Source organism: Callorhinus ursinus, unplaced genomic scaffold (genome assembly GCF_003265705.2).
Source record: "Callorhinus ursinus isolate GAN/ISIS: 27379988/994484 unplaced genomic scaffold, GSC_fseal_2.0 scaffold13, whole genome shotgun sequence".
In the NCBI taxonomy this organism is placed as follows: domain Eukaryota; kingdom Metazoa; phylum Chordata; class Mammalia; order Carnivora; family Otariidae; genus Callorhinus; species Callorhinus ursinus.
In genome coordinates this window covers 16360487-16377780 of record NW_027397075.1, presented here as the reverse complement: position 1 = coordinate 16377780, position 17294 = coordinate 16360487, and the positions used below count along the sequence as shown (strand labels likewise).

Sequence of the window (17294 nt, the reverse complement as noted above, 5' to 3'; positions counted from 1 at the left end):
AGTAGCAGAGACGCCTGGGGGGCTGAGATGGCTAAGCATCTACATTCTGCTCAGGTCATGATCTCAGAGCCCTGGGATGGAGCCCGGCCCCGCCCCTTGCTGCTTTGAGTCTCTCAAGATCTTGGAAATCTGGCCGGAGGTTTGGCCAAGGGGAGGGAGCACCGTTTGGCCAAGGGGAGGGAGCACCGTTTGGCCAAGGGAGTCCAGGAGCACGAGCGAGCTCCTTCTCGCCAGCTCGGCTGTGCCTTTGGACGGTTACTCCAGGTCTCCTCTGCACCATGGCAGGAGGGGCGGCCGTGCTGGCCTGGATGAGCCCAAGGACAGTCCTGGGGCAGCCCCTTCCCCTCGGCTTGAGGGCGCGTAAAGCTCCCGGCACCCACGCCTCCCAGCCTCCCGCCCCCCAAGCCCACAGGTCCCCTACATTCTTCCTTGTCCCCGCAGCCGCAGAGCCTCTGGGGCGCATTCGAGGGGCCCTTGGGGTTGGAGCAGGAGATCCCTCCATCGGTCAATGAGCTTAAAGAGGTGACCCGAGCCGCGGGGCGGGGCTGGAGGATGGGCGGGGCCTGCCCAGACGGGCAAGTGGGTGGGGCCTGGACGATGGGAGGGGGTGGGGATGAGGCAAGCAGGTGGGCGGAGCCGGAGTGGCCGGGGTGGACAGGTGGGCGGGGCCGGGGCATGTGGACGGGGTCGACTCTGTCCAGGGGCGGGGATGGGGCTGGGCGGTGGGCGGGGCCGGGCAGGAGGGCAGGGATGAGGCAGGTAGGTGGGCGGGGCCGGGGCCGGTGGGCGGGCCCGAGGGCGGGGCGGGGGGCGTTGCGGAGGCCGGGCAGGTGGGTGGGGCCGGATCTGTCCAGGGGCGGGGATGGGGCAGGACGGTAGGCGGGGCCGGAGGGGCCTGCTCGGGGGCCTTCCGGGAGGAGGGGCTGGGAGGAGTGGGCGAAGGGGTGGGTAAGCCTTTCCTGGAGGTGAGCGCCCGGCCGCGGACGAGGACCCTGCGCAGGGGACGGGGCGGGGACCGGGCTGCTGGCGGGGTCGGGCGTCATCCCCACCCGGGGGCGTCCCGGGCCGCTTCGGGCTGTCCTCCCCGGACCCGCGGTGGCCGGCTGGTGCCGGGCTGGTGTCCGGCGGGGGGCCCACCGCGAAGCCCCGGCTCTGACGAGGTCCCTTGCACCCCACCTTTGGAAGGCTGTCAGACTTTGTCACTTTCGCTTTCGTCCCCACCCCCCGGGGGCAGGTGGCTTCACTGTCTTGGAAAAGGGAGACAGCCAAGCCCGCGGGGCCGTGGAAATCTCAGAACGCTGTCCAGCTGCCAGACCACAGGCCTGAGCCCCGCCCACCCAGAGCACCGGGAAAACAGCCTCCACGGTAAATATCGTTGGCCTTTACGTTATAAACAATCTGCCGATGAAGACAGGGGAAACCACGGCTGGAATGACATCCTCCCAGGCGTGAGGTGGGTTCGGTTGATTTTCTTAGGGGCGAGGGATGCGCTGTCCCAAGAAGCCTATCCGCAGAGACCATGTTGCGTGGGAATCGGTGACAGGAGCTTTCTCCTCCCCGTGGGTTAGCTATGAAGTCACTTAGTGTTTGAACACTCCTGTCCTGCACAGTGACCCACAAGCAGCTTAATTAACCTGAGCATCCTTAGGTAGTGTCACTATCAATATGATGCCCTGTTCCGACGTCAGGTACATATGGGACGCCGTCCTCTTGTTCAGTGACTGGAAGAGAGCCCTGGGGATGCTGATGCTGGGGGTGGCCGGCCTGGGGAGCGTGGCTGAATCACTTTTCCCTGCGTTTACTCACCCTGGGTGAGCATTGAGAAATCTGTCCAGGACCCCTGGATCCCTGACTTGCTTCACCCTTGCTCTCGTGGGTAGAAGACAGTGGCCAGCAACTTCCTGGTATGCCAGGCACAGCCAGTTACAGGGGACATGGTGGGGCAGGGTCTGGGAGAAGGTCTGTGGTGCTAGACACTAATCCCTTAATTGTGGGATTGCGGGCAGGTTCCATGGGGTTCCAGAGGAAGGGCCCAGGCCAAAACTAATTACTAAGCACATTGTAACAATCACCTGTGCCTCTCAGCCTCCGTGGCACTCCCATCCTAAGTGCTGTCACGTGATCATCCTGAGCATGTCAGCTCTAAGCAAAGCAGGGCATGCTTAGATTCCACTGTCTGAATGCAAAGCTGACCCTGCCAGGTTTTTGGTTTTGTTTTCTTGGAAGAAAGACTTCTCAGGAAGTTGTGTCCAGCATCACAGAGCCTTCTTTGTTGGTTTGCAAGCACTGGAAAGTTCAGCTTTGCTGAGTGTTGAAAGCAGAATAGGCCTGCTTGTTGGTTTCTGCACGCTCACAGACTCAGCAGAAAGCCCTGGGATGTGCAGTTCCTGGGTCCGGATGTGTGTGACTGAGTCCACCCCACCCGGAATGGAGCCCAGCCTCCGGGCAGCCAGCCCAGGGCGGATTCCACCCTCTGGAAGCTCCCTTGGTCCGGGACGCTGGGCACAGTGCAGGAGAACGTGCTCCCAGCAGGGACGTGTTCGCCACCCCCTCTGCCCCAGCTCCAAGTCCCTGCAGAGCCACCAGTGAAATCTTCCCTCCTCTGCACCTGGCAGGGGAGACGCAGGACCCCTCCTCCTGGCCTTACTCCCTCCTCACCCTCCCCTCTCAAGTGTTGTATAATCTCTCCTCACATTTCCATTCCCCTTCGGTTTTCCTTCACCTGTGCCTTCCCCACAATTGCCTCAGTTTACATCACAATCCCGATGATTTTTGCAGCTCCGTGAGCGAGCGCAGACTGTCAGTACTTCAGGGGATGCAGAGTGGGGCTTCCCAGCTTTCTGCTCTGGTTGCCGCCCTCACTGCTTCCCCCTGCCCCTGGTCCTGGCAATTTGCTTGGCGGTCAGCGTGCGGCCTTCAGCTGAGTTGCATTCGGGGAGGCTGTCAGAGCCTCTGATGAATTTTCTGTAGACAGGTAGAGATACTCAGCTCCTTGGTGAGCTCTCAAGGAGTTGAAAGGTGTCGTGCCTTCAGTTGTTGGTCTTTAATAATCACCCAAATGGAATTACTTTCTTCAATCAGATGTTTTAAGACTGTGCTAAGGAATATATAATGAACAGACCCAAGAGAAGTCATTCTGTTGGGTTTTCAACATACTGTCTTCAGAATACCAGTGCCTCTGGATGCCACGGTGGTTTGGGGGGACCAGCACCTGAAGATATTAAACGCAGTCAGGCGAGATTTTACATAATTCCCCATGAGTGCAGAAAAGGGAAGCATCAGATCACCCCGGCATAGGGAGAAACTCCGTTTCCTCTGCAGTGTTCCCCTTCAGTGGCTCCTAAAGGGAGTGCATTTCCCGCGAGGTGCACTTGGATAAATGATGTCTGTGTACTTAAGCAAGAAATATTAGCGGGTTATGCGTGCGTCAGTAACCGGTTTCTCTGGGTCGGGCACTGGAGTGTCCCTGGAGAAGTAGAAACTGTTTCTGTGGCTGGTGTAGAGATGATCGCACTGGTGCTCAGAGGCTAGGCACTTGCTCGAGGTCACACATCCATTAAACTGGGAGCCAGGACTTGAATCCAGCTGCAAAGTTAGTCCTCATTCTGATTCCCCCGCCCATCAAAACAGATGCAGAGCTCCGAGCGCGCGTGGGCGGGGTGGATAATCCCTTCTGAGCCCCGTGCGCTCGGGAAGAAGACGACCGGGTCCTGGGCGAGCCCCGCTCCCTGTGCGCCCCCGCTCCCCGTGCGCCCGCGGATTCCGCCCTCTGCCGCCCCCTGCCCGTCGGCTGGGGGAGCGCCCCGCGCACCTGTGTCCGAGGCTGCGCCGAGCGTAAACCCGCGTGGCCTGTCCAGCCCCTCCTCAGAGGGTTCAAGTGATTTCCGTTAGCAACCATCTGATGCTACACCCTCCAGGGCTGAGAAGAGTTGGGGTGAATGTAGTAACGTGGCCCCTTCTCAGAAGTGATCGGGCAGCATCTGGTCAGCAGTGAGCAGTGACGGAGAACAGGTCACTATTCTTGCCACTCAGGCTGCGGTTGGTGAACCCTCCGGGTCAGGATCACCCGGAGGCTTGATGCAGAGGTAGAGTCTCAGCTCCCAGCCTGCTGGCCAAATTTGCTTTTCAGCAACATTTCCCAGTGATTCCTATGCAGAGCGCCCTCTCTGTTACCTGTTTAACGGACATGTGACCTCTAGCAAGCACCTAGCCTCTCTGAGCACCAGTGTGATTACCTCTGCAGCGATGCAAAGCGCCAGACATCAGTTCTCCAACTGGCAAGACCCCTCGTCCTCCATCTGTGCCCTGATGATTTCCTAGTCAGTGACCCCTCATTCAGCCCTAATTTACCTAGCCGGACTGCTTAGAAATGTCACACTCTGAAGGCGACCTTAGCCGTCTGCCCAGAAACCTGCCAGTCCTGTGCTCACCGTGGAGCAGTGAGCGTTGTCCACAACCCATGCTTGGTTGAGCCTCAGGAGCCAAATGCCCACCGTGAGGTCATGGAAGGGACTTTCAGGTCCCACGGAGACCCTTCCTTCCTCAGCACCACAGTGATTTGGTAAAGAATGCATTTGATTGTGAAAGGGTAGAGTTTTCCTCTTGGAGTCACAGGGAAGCGAGTTGCCCGCCTGACTGGCTCCAATGCACACCTTCTGCACCAGGGGCAGAGCCTGAGATTTCCAAGAACCCTTTAGTTCTGAAGTTCCACATGCCTTGACTCACAAAATTGTTTTGGTCTTTTCCGATTAAAATTTTGCTCCATAAGAGACACACCTATAGTTTCAAAATCTTCTACAAGGACAATTGCTGCATGGCATAGAAAAACAGGTGCGTGGGGGCGCCTGGGTGGCTCAGTCAGTTAAGCATCCAACTCTTGGCTTCCGCTCAGGTCATGATCTCGGAGTTGTGAGATTGAACCCCATGTCAGACTCTGCGCTCCTCAGGGAGTCTGCTCAGGATTCTCTCTCTCCCTCTGTCCCTCCTCACTGCTCATGCTCTCTGTCTCTCTAAATAAATAAATAAAATCTTCAAAAAAGAAAAGAAAAACACGTGCATAATGTTTTCTGTTTCTCCCCCTTAATTAGTTTTTCTCCTTTAGGAAAACCAAAGCCCTTTCTCCTGATTCACCAAATTAACACTGACCACCTGCGTCACTGATGAAGTTCCTATGGTCTCGGGAACAGAAGTTGTGGAACAGTTGGGGGACCTGGGCCCCTAGAATGGGGAGGACGTGTCAGGAGCTCCCTGTGTTAGGCCTGGGAGGTGAGTACTCCTGATGAAAATAAATCTTCAGAGTATTAGTGGGGAATATTACTGGGGTGTTTAAGCCGCGCTACTTCAGAGATATGGCATGAATAAAAACCAGGCCCCTGCCCTCAAGAATTGTGCAGCTTCTGAGCAGAGCTGTGCTCTCTGGCTCCCTTGGGTAGCTGGGTGAAGGGTGTGTGTGTCAGTGCGGGACCAGCGGGGAGGTTCCTGGGTTACCTGGGCAAGGAGGCGGCAGGGCAGTGACCGGAAGGGAGGGGAGTCGATGCTGGCGGTGTCCTGGGGCGACCTCACAGGATTGGCCACCAGCTGCACCGAGGTCACACCGGAAGCTTCTCCCAGTTTGACCTTGCCTACCTCGCTAGGTTTGAAGACTATGTATGCTGAAAACAGAAATACTTGACACAGGGTTGAGCCAGTCCGAAGGGCTCAGAATTTGGAGGGAGTGCCACAGATGCCCAGAAGGATATTTCCAGCTGCGTCCAGACAAGCAAGAAGAAGCGACAGGCTCACTCTCAGACGCTGGTGGTGTAATGCTCACAGGTAAGTTGTTCCCTGCCAGGAGGGACGTGCCTGCGTGCCCAGGAGCCAGCTCCTGCCCAGATCAGGCCCTTCAGGGACTCAGAGAACGCAGACCAGCCCCCAGCACTCTGGGGACCGCAGAGCAGGAGGGACAGCCCAGAGGCATGACGTGGCAAATTCACTCAGGGGACACCTGCCCACGTGGTATGTCCTGGCTGCTGGTGGCGTGGCAGAGAACCAAAGAGACAACACCTGTCCTCGGGAGCAGAATTCTGATTTACAGAAAGATGGTTTTTAGAAGGACATGGCCCTCAAGACAGCATGGCCTCCCTGGTGCCCCCTGGCAGGCCTGTGTCCGTGGGATGCCGTGTTCTGCTCATAAACACATGTGTCCTTTGACTCCACCCGGGGTCCTGGCCTCGAGCCTTTGCGCAAGGCAGACCCAGCCCTCCACACCCGCCTTCGGATTCAGTTCGGAATTTTCATTGCCACATGAACTGTAGAGAAACTCTCCCAGTGCCCATTTGTAAATGAAGTCAGTGTTTTTCTCAGTGAGTCCTCCGCGCCTGCCCACGGTGGGCCGCCACCCACCAGGGAACCACCCAGCTCAGACTCAGGTGCCGCCCGGGGCCCAGGACCAGTGTTGTCTGTGAAGGATCGAGGGGCCCCCCAGGCCGAGGCTAAGTGTGGAGATGCACCCAGAGCTCACCCAAGCTTAGGCCAGCCGGTCTGCTGTCCTGGCCGTTAGCTCAAGAAAGGCACCTGCTCTGCTAACGGCTGGGATCAAATCTAAGTGAATTCAACTCAAATGGGAGAGCGGCTGACCCTTTTCCCTCTGGTCTCATTATCGTAATTAACAGCGCTTGGCAGGAGTGTGGCGCCACATCGCCTGTGCCGCTCCCGCCGCCCTCAGAGCCCAGACACCAGCTGGCTCACACACATGGAATCACGCCACCTTTGGCCTCTGGGACTGGCTTATGTCACTGGGCATGATGTCCTCAAGGTTCGCTAGTCACACCAGCCGTCGGAGTCTCCTCCGTGCTGAGGCTGACTCGTACATTTTGTGTGCAACGCAGTTTGTCAACCTGCTTGCCTGTCGGTGGTCACGCACATGGTGCTCTTTCTGCCTTCCGTCCCCTTGGGAATGGACCCACAGTGGGATTGTGTCCCGAGGCAGTTCTGGGGTGAGTCAGCATGGCAGCTGTGAGGCTGGCGTATCTGGCATTCTGTGCTTACAATCACCTGGAGCGATTGAGCCCCTCCGGACGCCCCCGCCATCCCCATCTCTCCAAGGGGACCCAGGTACCTGTACTGTTTTCATGTCCCTGGCGATTCCAAAGGACGGCCGAGTTCAAGAACCATTCGTCTACACCAGGGAGTCTCCGGTTTGCGTGTGCAGAAAGTTCACACACTTGCTGAGAGTTCAGAGGCCCACTGTAAGGCTGTGTCCTGCCCCTGGTCTACGGGAGGCCTGGACTTCCTCCCCCCGTCCCGCCCCCCGGCGACTCTGACCTGCAGCCCCGGTGAGACCTTCTCTGCTCGTCTGTCCTTCATCGAAGCATGAGTGCGCCAGGGCTGGGGAGTGGATCCACCCAGGTCCCTGAGCCTCTGGGACCCGAGTCCACGCCGGCCCCAGCGGGTCCCCAAGCCCGTCCTGCAGGCTCTCCAGGCTCTGCCAGAGGCTCTCAGACAGAACAGCAGCTTCTGTCCTCCGAACTGTTAGCCTTGAATTGAAGCATAGATGCTCCAACACGTGCTTTGACTAACGTGCTTTTTTAATCCACACGCTAGGAAATGTGAATTTCATGTGGGCTCGTGGGCATTTTCTTAGGTTTAAATGAAGAAAACTGGGCCCAGCTGAGCCACCCCATATGTGAATAAACACAACACCCTTGTGAACCTGTCGGGGACCTCGGTCCCCCTCCCGCATCTGCTGTCACTGCTGTCTACCTCGTCCCCTGCCCGGCGCAGCTCAACGCAAGCCTGGACGCAGGCTCAAGTGACCCTCAAGGTGAAAGCGGTCTCCTGCACCGTGTCTTTCATAACCATGTAACATCTATAAGACGGCGCTACCTTCTCTATCAGGTTTTTTGGTGCCGCCAGGGAAGATTTTGAGTGTTGGACACTAGCCTCCTTTCTCCGGAAGCCCCACTTTTGTCGTGTGAGTTTGCGTAGCACGGGATTTGGGGGAAGGAACACGTACGTCACCTGACGCGCTCACAGGTAGCAGGGTAAGCCGTTGTCCATCATCTGCTCAGTAACGATTCAGGAGCGCGTGTCCGCTCCTTGCACCACGAGGTGGCCGCTCTCTGCTGTGGAGCTTGGGGAGACGCGAGCGCATCCTCTGAGACGTGCTCCACATGCACGCACCCCTCCCGCTCCCTCGGCTTCACCTCACGTGGGGGCCCTTGGTCTTCTCTCTCGGACTCCCTGAAGTCCACGCCCGCTCCCACCTGCTCCTGGCGCCGCCACCGCCTGTGTCTCTCGTGGAGGTCTGACGGGGTCCGGAGCAACTTCAGAGCCTGGTTCTCATTGTTAGGTTCGACGCGCCCTACAAGAGGACTTGTTCCTATTTACTTCAACCCACGTGGGCTTCTGGCTCCCATTCCAGGACCCTCCGCTTGGGCAGTCATGCCTCCCCGCACCTGTCCGCTCACTTGTCCTGGAACTTGACCCCCCCGAGGCCCTCCTCAGAGGTAGAAATGTAGTGTCTCACACCTTTCTGTATTTCATATGAAAATCGGCCTGCATTGTATCTTTGTGATACAACCAACATAAGCCCAAATAATTTTCTTTAAAATCTGGCCTTACCCACCTCACTGTTTGTACACGGGCTTGACAGCTCAGCATCTTAGAGCGTGCTGTGTGGGGCTCCCGTGTATCACTTGTTATTGCCACGAGTTCAGGGCCGAGCCCCCTAGCCCAGGGTAGGCATTTGGGGGTCGGCAAGGAGGCTTCTGTAAAAAGGCAAAAGTGAAACTAGGACATTCGACTGTTATTCTGAGCTGGTGTTACTGCTTGTGTGTCTCTGCAGGGATTTTTCTGTATGGTTATGTAAGATGAGAATTCATTCTGATGTTTGAACAACTTGGGGCCGAGTGAGTTCTTCCTGCAAATACTGGCGGCTCAGTATCAGGATATGTTTATCTTACACTCACTTAAAATCCTCATTTGTGAAATCAAAGTTTCTATTCTGTTCTAGAACAAAGGTTGGCAAACTGTGGTATTTGGACTGCAAAGCCTGAAATGTTTACCATCGGGCTCTTTGCAGAACGTGCTGGTTGTTCCTCGTGAGTGATGGGTTGGAAGGAGCAGCCGTCAGGAGGTCCATGAACCCTGGAAGCTCGGTGCAAAGTCTGGTTCCTGATACGCGTGTGCGTCTTTGGAGGTCAAGGAATCAGAGCTATTGGAGTCTCAAAGTATTTAAGAACTACTGTAGAGTGCGGTCCCTGCATGTTGCTTTAGGGCCCCGTTCCCACCGTGAGACAGGAAGAAGGCTGGGGAGACAGAGTGTGGTCTTCCCCAACCACGCGTCTCCCACATCCTCAGTGCTCTTCCTGCCTCCTTCAGAGCACCTCTGAGATTCTGTGTGTGTCTCTAGGAGGATCTCCCTCCCGAGAACCACGGCTCCCACCACGTGGCCCAGTGCTGCCCCAAATTCTGGAACTACAGCCCGGGACGCGTGCTGGGAGCTCAGAGCCTGATGCAGGGTCGCCACAGGAACCCACCATCTCTCGTCCCGTCTCCGTGAAGGTGCCAGGCTGCCCTTCCCAGGCTGGTTCGCTCAGGAATCGGGATGGCAGGGATGGTGTTGTGAGAGCCCGTGCCCTCGTAGGGGGCTAGGGCTGGCCTCTGGGGCTGCCGAGGGGCCGTAACGCTGCATCTGCCCGTTTCTGCTTGCTTTCTGAGTAGTCTCCACTTTATCTACTGAGATCACTCTGAACTTGAATCCCACTTCCCAGAACACAGGTGTGTCTTCTGTAAATACAAGGTCGTTGGCTCCAAGGCCCACCTGAATCCAAAAGAAATTCACTGAGGAAGAAAGCAGCAATTTTACTTTTGTGACTCAGTCTGATCATCTGTGCGAGGGACAACCACACGCTACGTGGGTGGAAATAGTATGTAAGAATATCTGGCTTTAATCATCGCAGCGTCTACAGTGAACGTGGGAAGAAGGGACTAGAAGCTTTACCTCGGGGCTGCAGTGCTTAGGAAAGCAGCTTTTTACCACAAATGTTTAAATGACCAGACTTTTCCATTCTGAAATGGAATCACACATCTAATCTAATTTACCCATACACAGAATTTTAAAGAAATCAGTGTAATGCCCTAACAGGAATATCCAAAAGAAGTTAAAGGGAAAGTCATTTATGATGAATTAATATGAGCCCCACACTAGGAGGCAAAATGAGTGATTTGGACTCTCAAACTCACATATAAAGAATAAGTTCGGGGCGCCTGGGTGGCTCAGTCATTAAGCATCTGCCTTCAGCTCAGTCATGGTCCCAGGGTCCTGGGATCGAGTCCCGCATCGGGCTCCCTGCTCCGTGGGAAGCCTGCTTCTCCCTCTCCCACTCTCCCTGCTAAAATCTTAAAAAAAAAAAAAAAAAAAAAAAGTTTGGATTTAAGAGATGTAGGAAAAGATTTATTGGACATTTTTTAAACTTTTTAAAAATTACATTTGACATTTAGAAATGAGGGTCGAATACACTTGCTTACACGCATGCACACACGCACGTGCACACATGGTTCCAGGCGCCCCCCCGGGGCCTTCGGCACCATGAAGGGATTTTCTGAAATGGTGAATAACTCCTCGTCAAGCTCCAAACGGAACAAGGTACGATCATCCCTAGATTTACAAGGTGGTCACGTGCCTGGAAAACTCAGTATATAGTAAAACAGTGCAAGAAATACATTGTTGGCCCTGAGAAGAGAGTCAGGCTCTGAGGTAGTTTTGAGCACGGTTTTAGCTTCCGGGGCCACCTGGTGGGACATCCTCCAGCCATGGGCACCCAGCGAGCCTCCCCGCTCCCTGGGGGGCTCCTGTCACCTCCTCTCTGCGACCAAAACACCCCGAAACTCCCCACGTGCTCACAGGATGCTCCGGCAGAGGCAGCGTCCCCGTCGGGAGCCCCTGTGCTACACGGGACGTTTTGTGGATAAAATGCAGTTTCCTTCTTACCAGAGACAGTTCCTCCAGCAGATCGAATGCCCTGACATTTCGCCGGTGGGGTGACTCACTCCACTTTGTATTTCCTTTCTGGCGGCAAGCATCCTTCCCCACCTGCTGCGCTGATGGTAAAGGTAGCCGAGTCAGGGAGACAGACCACAGATAAGGAAACCAGAGGTCGCACAAGGTGATGAAAGACTTGGAAAATACGCAGGGTGGTTTCAAGAGTCAGGGGATGGGGAGTTATTGCGAGTAGTGAGTGTGGGGGAAAGCTCTTGAGGAAGTGTCCACGTGAGATCCAGCCATGTGAGCAGCAAACAGGAAGCAGCATGTGCCAAGGCCCTGAGGTTGAACAGAGTTTGGGGTGGCAGATGGGAGCCCCGTGTGGTGGAACTAACACCGGGCCTCTCTGTTTCCTGTTCTTCCCTCGGGTCTCTGCTCAAATAAAGTATCATTGGGGAGGGCTTTCCCAGCTACTCTACAAATAGCCGCCAGCCCCCACCCTGGCGGTCCCAGTCTCCATGTTGCCGGTTTATGTTCCTTCTTCTGTTGGGTGTCACCCCTTCCTCGCTTGCCTGCACTAGAACATAAGCCCGCGAAGACGAGCGTGGCCTGTTTGTTCACCCCCTCCTGGGCCCCAAATAGCACCCAGCATATGGCGGACGTGCAGCGCACGCTTGTCCAGATGATGCTGGGGAGACAGGTGGAGACGGACCACAGAAGTGAGAAGGAGGGGAGCCGCCTGGGGAACGCAAGGAGAGACCAGAAGTGAGTGGGGACAGGGGGGTCTCCAGGCCATAGACAGGGCGAGCGGCCCACAAGAGGTGCGGGGCCTCCGCTGCTGCCGCCCCTGCCTCAGCCTCGGCAGAAATGGTGGAGAAATGAGCAACCCTGATCAACATTCTCGCCGAGTTCTTCCCCATGATTAGTAAATGCACGGTTCAAATGCTTGGGGTCAACTCCGGTGCATGCCTACTTCTGATTTGCTGTAATTTGTGTGTCTCAGCCTCAGGGTTTCCATGGAAACCCCACCACAAATCAGCCCCAAGGCGGAACAAAGCCTCTGTAGAGCTGTGGGCCAGCCCCATGGGAAGCTGTCTCCGTGGCCGCGGGTTAAGGCTCTGTGCAGACCCACACCTGCTTACTGTTACCCCCTTCCTTCACCCCATTCTCCATCCTCCAAGCCACGGGGTCCTTCCTTTCCTCCGGAGGTTCCACTCAGAGCAGGCTGAATGCGCCCCCAGCACAGGAGACGGGACGCCTCACCACCCGGCACAGTACTGGGGACACAAGCCAGACGCAGGTATGGATGCCCTGTACTGACGCCCACAGGCTGTTCTAGACCCACCACGACGTCCGATGCTTCATGGAGATTGACAAAAAGGGCGAGCGTTTGTGTGATGAGATGTGCCATGTGTGATGCGACATGCTGTGATATGACGTGCTGTGTGTGATACGACGTGCCGTGCGAGATCCCATGTGCCGTGCATGATCCCATGTGCCGTGCGTGATCCTGTGTGCTGTGTGTGATCCATGTGCTGTGTGTGATCCCATGTGCCATGTATGTGGAGCGAGGGCAGAGGGGTAGATGGGCTTGTGCCCTGGCCAGGGCAGCTGGGGAGCAGCCATGGAGCCGACAGCAGGTGAGGAGGGGTCCCTGGCAGGGGCGGGGGAGGGGGAACACAAATGTGTCTCTACCTGCTATTTTCTCCAGCTTTCTCTGCAAACCTTGAATAAGTGATTGCATGAACTAATGAATGAGAAACAGACTGTTACAAAGATCAAGAACCTCTGAGGTACTTAGAACAGCGCTTACTACACAGTGTAAGCCAGAACGAGAAGCACTATCTGCACTGACACGTCAGCCACGGCCACGCCACGGGGTCTGGAGGAGTGGGCGCATCATGGGGGAGCCCCTGAGTCCTAGGGGCCCGGGTGCGATGCCTTGAGCTGGGACAGCTATGTTTCCGTCCTCCCTCCTTCCCCGCAGGATCATGGGAGGCCACCTGGACTTTCTGTTCGGGGTGATGCTTGCAGCCGGCCCTGTGCTTGTGATTCCTTCCTGTGCCTCTGACGGTCCGAGGGCCTTGTATCGCTCCTGCAACCTCACCCAGGTGCCCCCGGTCCCCAGCACCACCCAGACCCTCCTGCTGAGCTTCAACTACATCCAGACTGTCACAACCACATCCTTCCCCTTCCTGGAGCGGCTGCAGCTGCTGAGCTTGGGACTCAGTTTATCCCCTTCACCATTGGCAGAAAACCCTTCAGAAAGCTGCCCAACCTGAGGGTCTTGGACCTGGGCAAGAGTCAGGTGGATTTCCTGCATCGCGATGCTTTTCAGGGGCTGGCCCACCTGCTTGAACTTGGACTCTTCCACGTGGTCTGCCCGATAATATATTAAAAGATGGTTATTTCAGAAACTTAGAGTCTTGTCTCACCTGGACCTGTCCAAGAATCAGATTCATAGCCTTAACCTTCATCCTTCATTCTGGGAATTGAATTCCCTGAAGTCCATTGATTTTTCCCTCAACCAGATCCCCATTGTGTGTGAACTTGAGCTCTAGCCGCTGCAAGGGAAAAATGCTCTCCCTGTTAAACCTTGCTGCCAGTCACCTGTACAGCAGGGTCTCCGTGGACTGGGGCACGTGCATGAACCTGTTTACAAACATGGTCCTAGAAACCCTGAACGTTTCTGACAACGGCTGGACCGTGGACGTCACGGGAGCCAGATCTCTCTGGTTCTGGCCCACCACATTATGGGGTCCGGGTTTGGCTTCCAGAACATCAGGGACCCCGACCGGGACACATTTGCTGGCCTGGCCGGGAGTGCGGAGCTGCAGCTGGATCTGTCCCATGGCTTCATCTTCTCCCTGAACTTCCGACTCTTTGAGGCCCTCAAGGACTTGAAGCTCCTGAACCTGGCCCAAAACAAAATAAACAGGATTACAAGAGAAGCATTTTATGGCCTCGACAGCCTCCACGTTCTCAACATGTCACATAACCTCCTGGGGGAGCTTTATAATTCTGATTTCTGTGGACTCCCTCAGGTAGCCTATATCGATCTTCAAAACAATCACATTGGGATCATTCAGGACCAGACCTTCAGATTCCTGAAAACATTACATACCTTGGATCTCCGGGAAAATGCTCTTAAAACAATTCCTTTTCTGCCAAGCCTAGACACTATCTTCTTGGGTAGCAATAAACTGGCAGCCTTGCCGAACATGAGACTTAAAGCCAAGTTCATCCACTTGTCAGAGAATAGGCTGGAAGATGTGGATGATCTCTATTTCCTCCTCTGCGTCCCTGACCTCCAGGTCCTCATTCTGAATCAAAACCGCTTTTCCTCTTGCAGCCGAGCTCACGGCCCAACAGGGAGCCTCAGCTTAAGAAAAGCTTTTCCTTGGAGGAAACATATTGCAGCTTGCCTGGGAAACCGGCTTCTGCTGGGATGTGTTCAAGGGGCTCTCACGGCTCCAAATCCTGTATCTGAACAACAACTACTTGGCCTTCCTCCCGCCCGGGGCACTTACTCACCTGACTGCGCTGAGGGGTCTCGACCTCAACTCCAACAGGCTGATTCAGGCTCTTGCTCCTGGCGACTTGCCTGCTAACCTGGAGGTGCTGGACATGTCCAGAAACCAGCTCCTGTCCCTGGACCCCAACTTGCTGGTGTCCCTCAGAGCCGTGGACATAATGCACACCAGGTTCATCTGTGAGTGTGACCTCCATCCTCTCATTACTTGGCTCAACCAGACCAACGTCACTGTATTTGGGTCTCGTGCAGATACCTACTGCACGTACCCCAACACGCTCGCAGGGATGCCCCTCTGCTCTGTTTCCATGGAGGGCTGCGATGAAGAGGAGGTCTTGAAGGCCCTAAAGTTGTCCCTTTTCATCTCCTGCACGGTCACCCTGACTCTGTTCCTCGTGACCATCCTCATGGTCACCAAGCTCAGGGGGCTTTGTTTCATGTGTTACAGGGCTGCCCAGAGACTGCTGCCCACGGTCCATGCCGAGCGCTGTGAGTCCGACACGTACAAATACGAGGCCTACCTCTGCTTCAGCGGCAGAGACTTTGAGTGGGTGCAGAGGGCTCTGCTCAGATACCTGGATGCTCAGATTCAACCTGTGCTTTGAAGAAAGAGACTTTGTCCCGGGGCGGGAGCACGTCACCAACATCAAGGATGCCGTGTGGGGCAGCAGGAAGGTGGTCTGCCTCATGAGCAGACACTTCCTCCAAGACGGGTGGTGCCTGGAAGCCTTCACTTACGCCCAGAGCAGGTGCGTGTCTGACCTGGACAGCGCCCTCATCCTGGTGATCGTCGGGTCCCTGTCCCAGTACCAGCTAATGAAGCATCAGTGCATCAGAGGGTTCGTGCGGAAACGGCAGTACTTGAGGTGGCCCGAGGATCTCCAGGACGTTGGCTGGTTCCTTCACACACTCAGCACATTCTGAAGAAAGAGAAGGATGCCAACACGGACAGTAGCATCCAGCTGCAAACTGTGGCAACCGTCTCCTAGTCAAGGAGCATTTCGAGCTAATCCCAAGCCACAGATAGCTCTTACCATTTCAGGGTCCTGTTTTGGAGAGGTTTTTGTTTTTTTCCTACTAGGAAAACAACATAGCTCTTGATTTCCATAGCCACGGGATGCCTGGTCTCACTGACCCAGAAATGGAAAGGAATCCGGTTCTCTCCAGTCGCGCTGACCACAGGCCACGCCCTCGTCGTGGGAAGGGCCCGGGAGAGGGGTCCCAGAGGGCTGCGAGCCTTCCTCTGGCGCTTGCTCTCGGTCGCTCGGTCGGCAAGGGGCGCCCTCTGCTCCGCAGAACAACACTGACAAAGAAGCACAGAAAAGAGGGCGTTTCCTGCTTCTGCCACAGGGATGGTGCCGCCGCTCGATGCCAGTCCCGCTCCATCTGGGGGCAAGCCGTGGCCCCACGGAAGCGGGCGGGACAGTACCTGGATCTCATTGCAGCTGTAGCGCTCTCCCTGTTCCTCGCGAGTTCTTCTTCGCACGCGGCCTGCATTCCCCTCCATTCTCTCCCACACCCCGCTCGTCAGCTGCACACAGATATCAGGCCTGTTCCAGGCCTGATTCTGCTGCTCGGGGTGGCTGTGTGACTGTTAGCACGTGACACACCCTCTCTGGGCCTGGTTTCTCATCTGCGGGCCCGGTGCTATCTACCAAGGACCTCAGGCTTCTCAGATCTGCCCTGCTGTGGCCCCGAGGGCGTGTGCACAGGGAGGGGCCTTCTGGAGGCAGTGGGAACTTCTCTGAAGTTGTATTTTTTTATCTTAAATCTCTTCATATTTTGCATTCTGTCTTTTTGCGTGTTTATTTTAATACAGAAATGTTTTTCTGCAAAAGTACTAAGAAAATTTAAACCAAGGAAGGTGGGCCAGAATATTGCCCAAGGCTTCATGCACAGCACCCCCAAACTCAGCAGCCCCAGCTCGGCTGTCACATTTGAGGGGTGCCCCTAGGCCTAGGGCCTAGTGCTCCAAAATGTCCTTCCTGTCCCTGTGCCCTTGGCCCTGACTCCTCCAGAACACACATCCCCCGACTCCACCTCTTCCTTCTGGAACGTTCTTCCAGCTCTGCACATCCATCCTTTATGTTCTTCAAAACCCAGCCCATGCGGCCTCCTGGGAGACCTCCAACCCAGCATCCTCTCTCCCTTGTGTGCAAATTCTTGACACCTTACCTGTTCTTCTAAAACGCACTTATGACTTCCTGTGAGAGTCATGGGGCTGTCTGGCCCCTCACCCCTCTGGACTACAAGCTCCCTGGGCAGACCTTTCTTCGATGTCCCAGCCTCACTGGCCGTCACAGACCACATACGGTTTGGGGAAGGAATTCCTTCTCTCCGTCCTCATCCCCATCTGCCTGGTGAATTTCCATTCCTGTAACCCTACAGATTTTTGTCCCTGGCCTAGACTGTGAGCCCATGATGGCAGGGATGTTGTCTTGTTCATCATTGTAGCCTAAGCCCCATACGGTGCCTGGTCCATAGTACATGCTTAATAAGGGCCTGGTGCATGGATGAGGTGTGCTGCGAAGCCCAGCATCCCTGGTGTCAGTGCCTGCTCCTGGGAGGTGCTGGGTGCTGGGTGGGGAGCAGAAGGGCTGGGAGCTCGAGGCTCATTTCAAACCATGCAGCATGGCGTGGGGCTCCTGGGTTGAGGGATGGTCACAGTTTTGATGAGCAGCCGGGGGTTGGGCTAGAATGAGGGGATGGAGAGATTGGAAGGGGATGAAGGGGTGGGGGATGGGGTGGGGGATGGGGATGAAGGGGTGGGGGATGGGGATGAAGGGGTGGGGGATGGGG

General features: G+C 55.8%; 1 protein-coding gene across 1 annotated transcript; it reads left to right on the top strand.

Annotated features, from left to right (window-relative positions):
- Positions 1-949: 949 nt before the first annotated feature.
- On the top strand, positions 950-16264 carry TLR5 (toll like receptor 5). The gene is given in 14 exon segments (XM_073899828.1): positions 950-1453; positions 5102-5265; positions 5634-5811; positions 9062-11147; positions 11410-12263; positions 12951-13174; positions 13177-13335; positions 13338-13385; positions 13388-13542; positions 13544-13682; positions 13685-14349; positions 14351-15078; positions 15080-15408; positions 15411-16264. Coding segments are annotated over 10 exon segments (2592 nt in total). The 5' UTR covers positions 950-1453; positions 5102-5265; positions 5634-5811; positions 9062-11147; positions 11410-12192; the 3' UTR covers positions 15485-16264.
- Positions 16265-17294: the final 1030 nt, after the last annotated feature.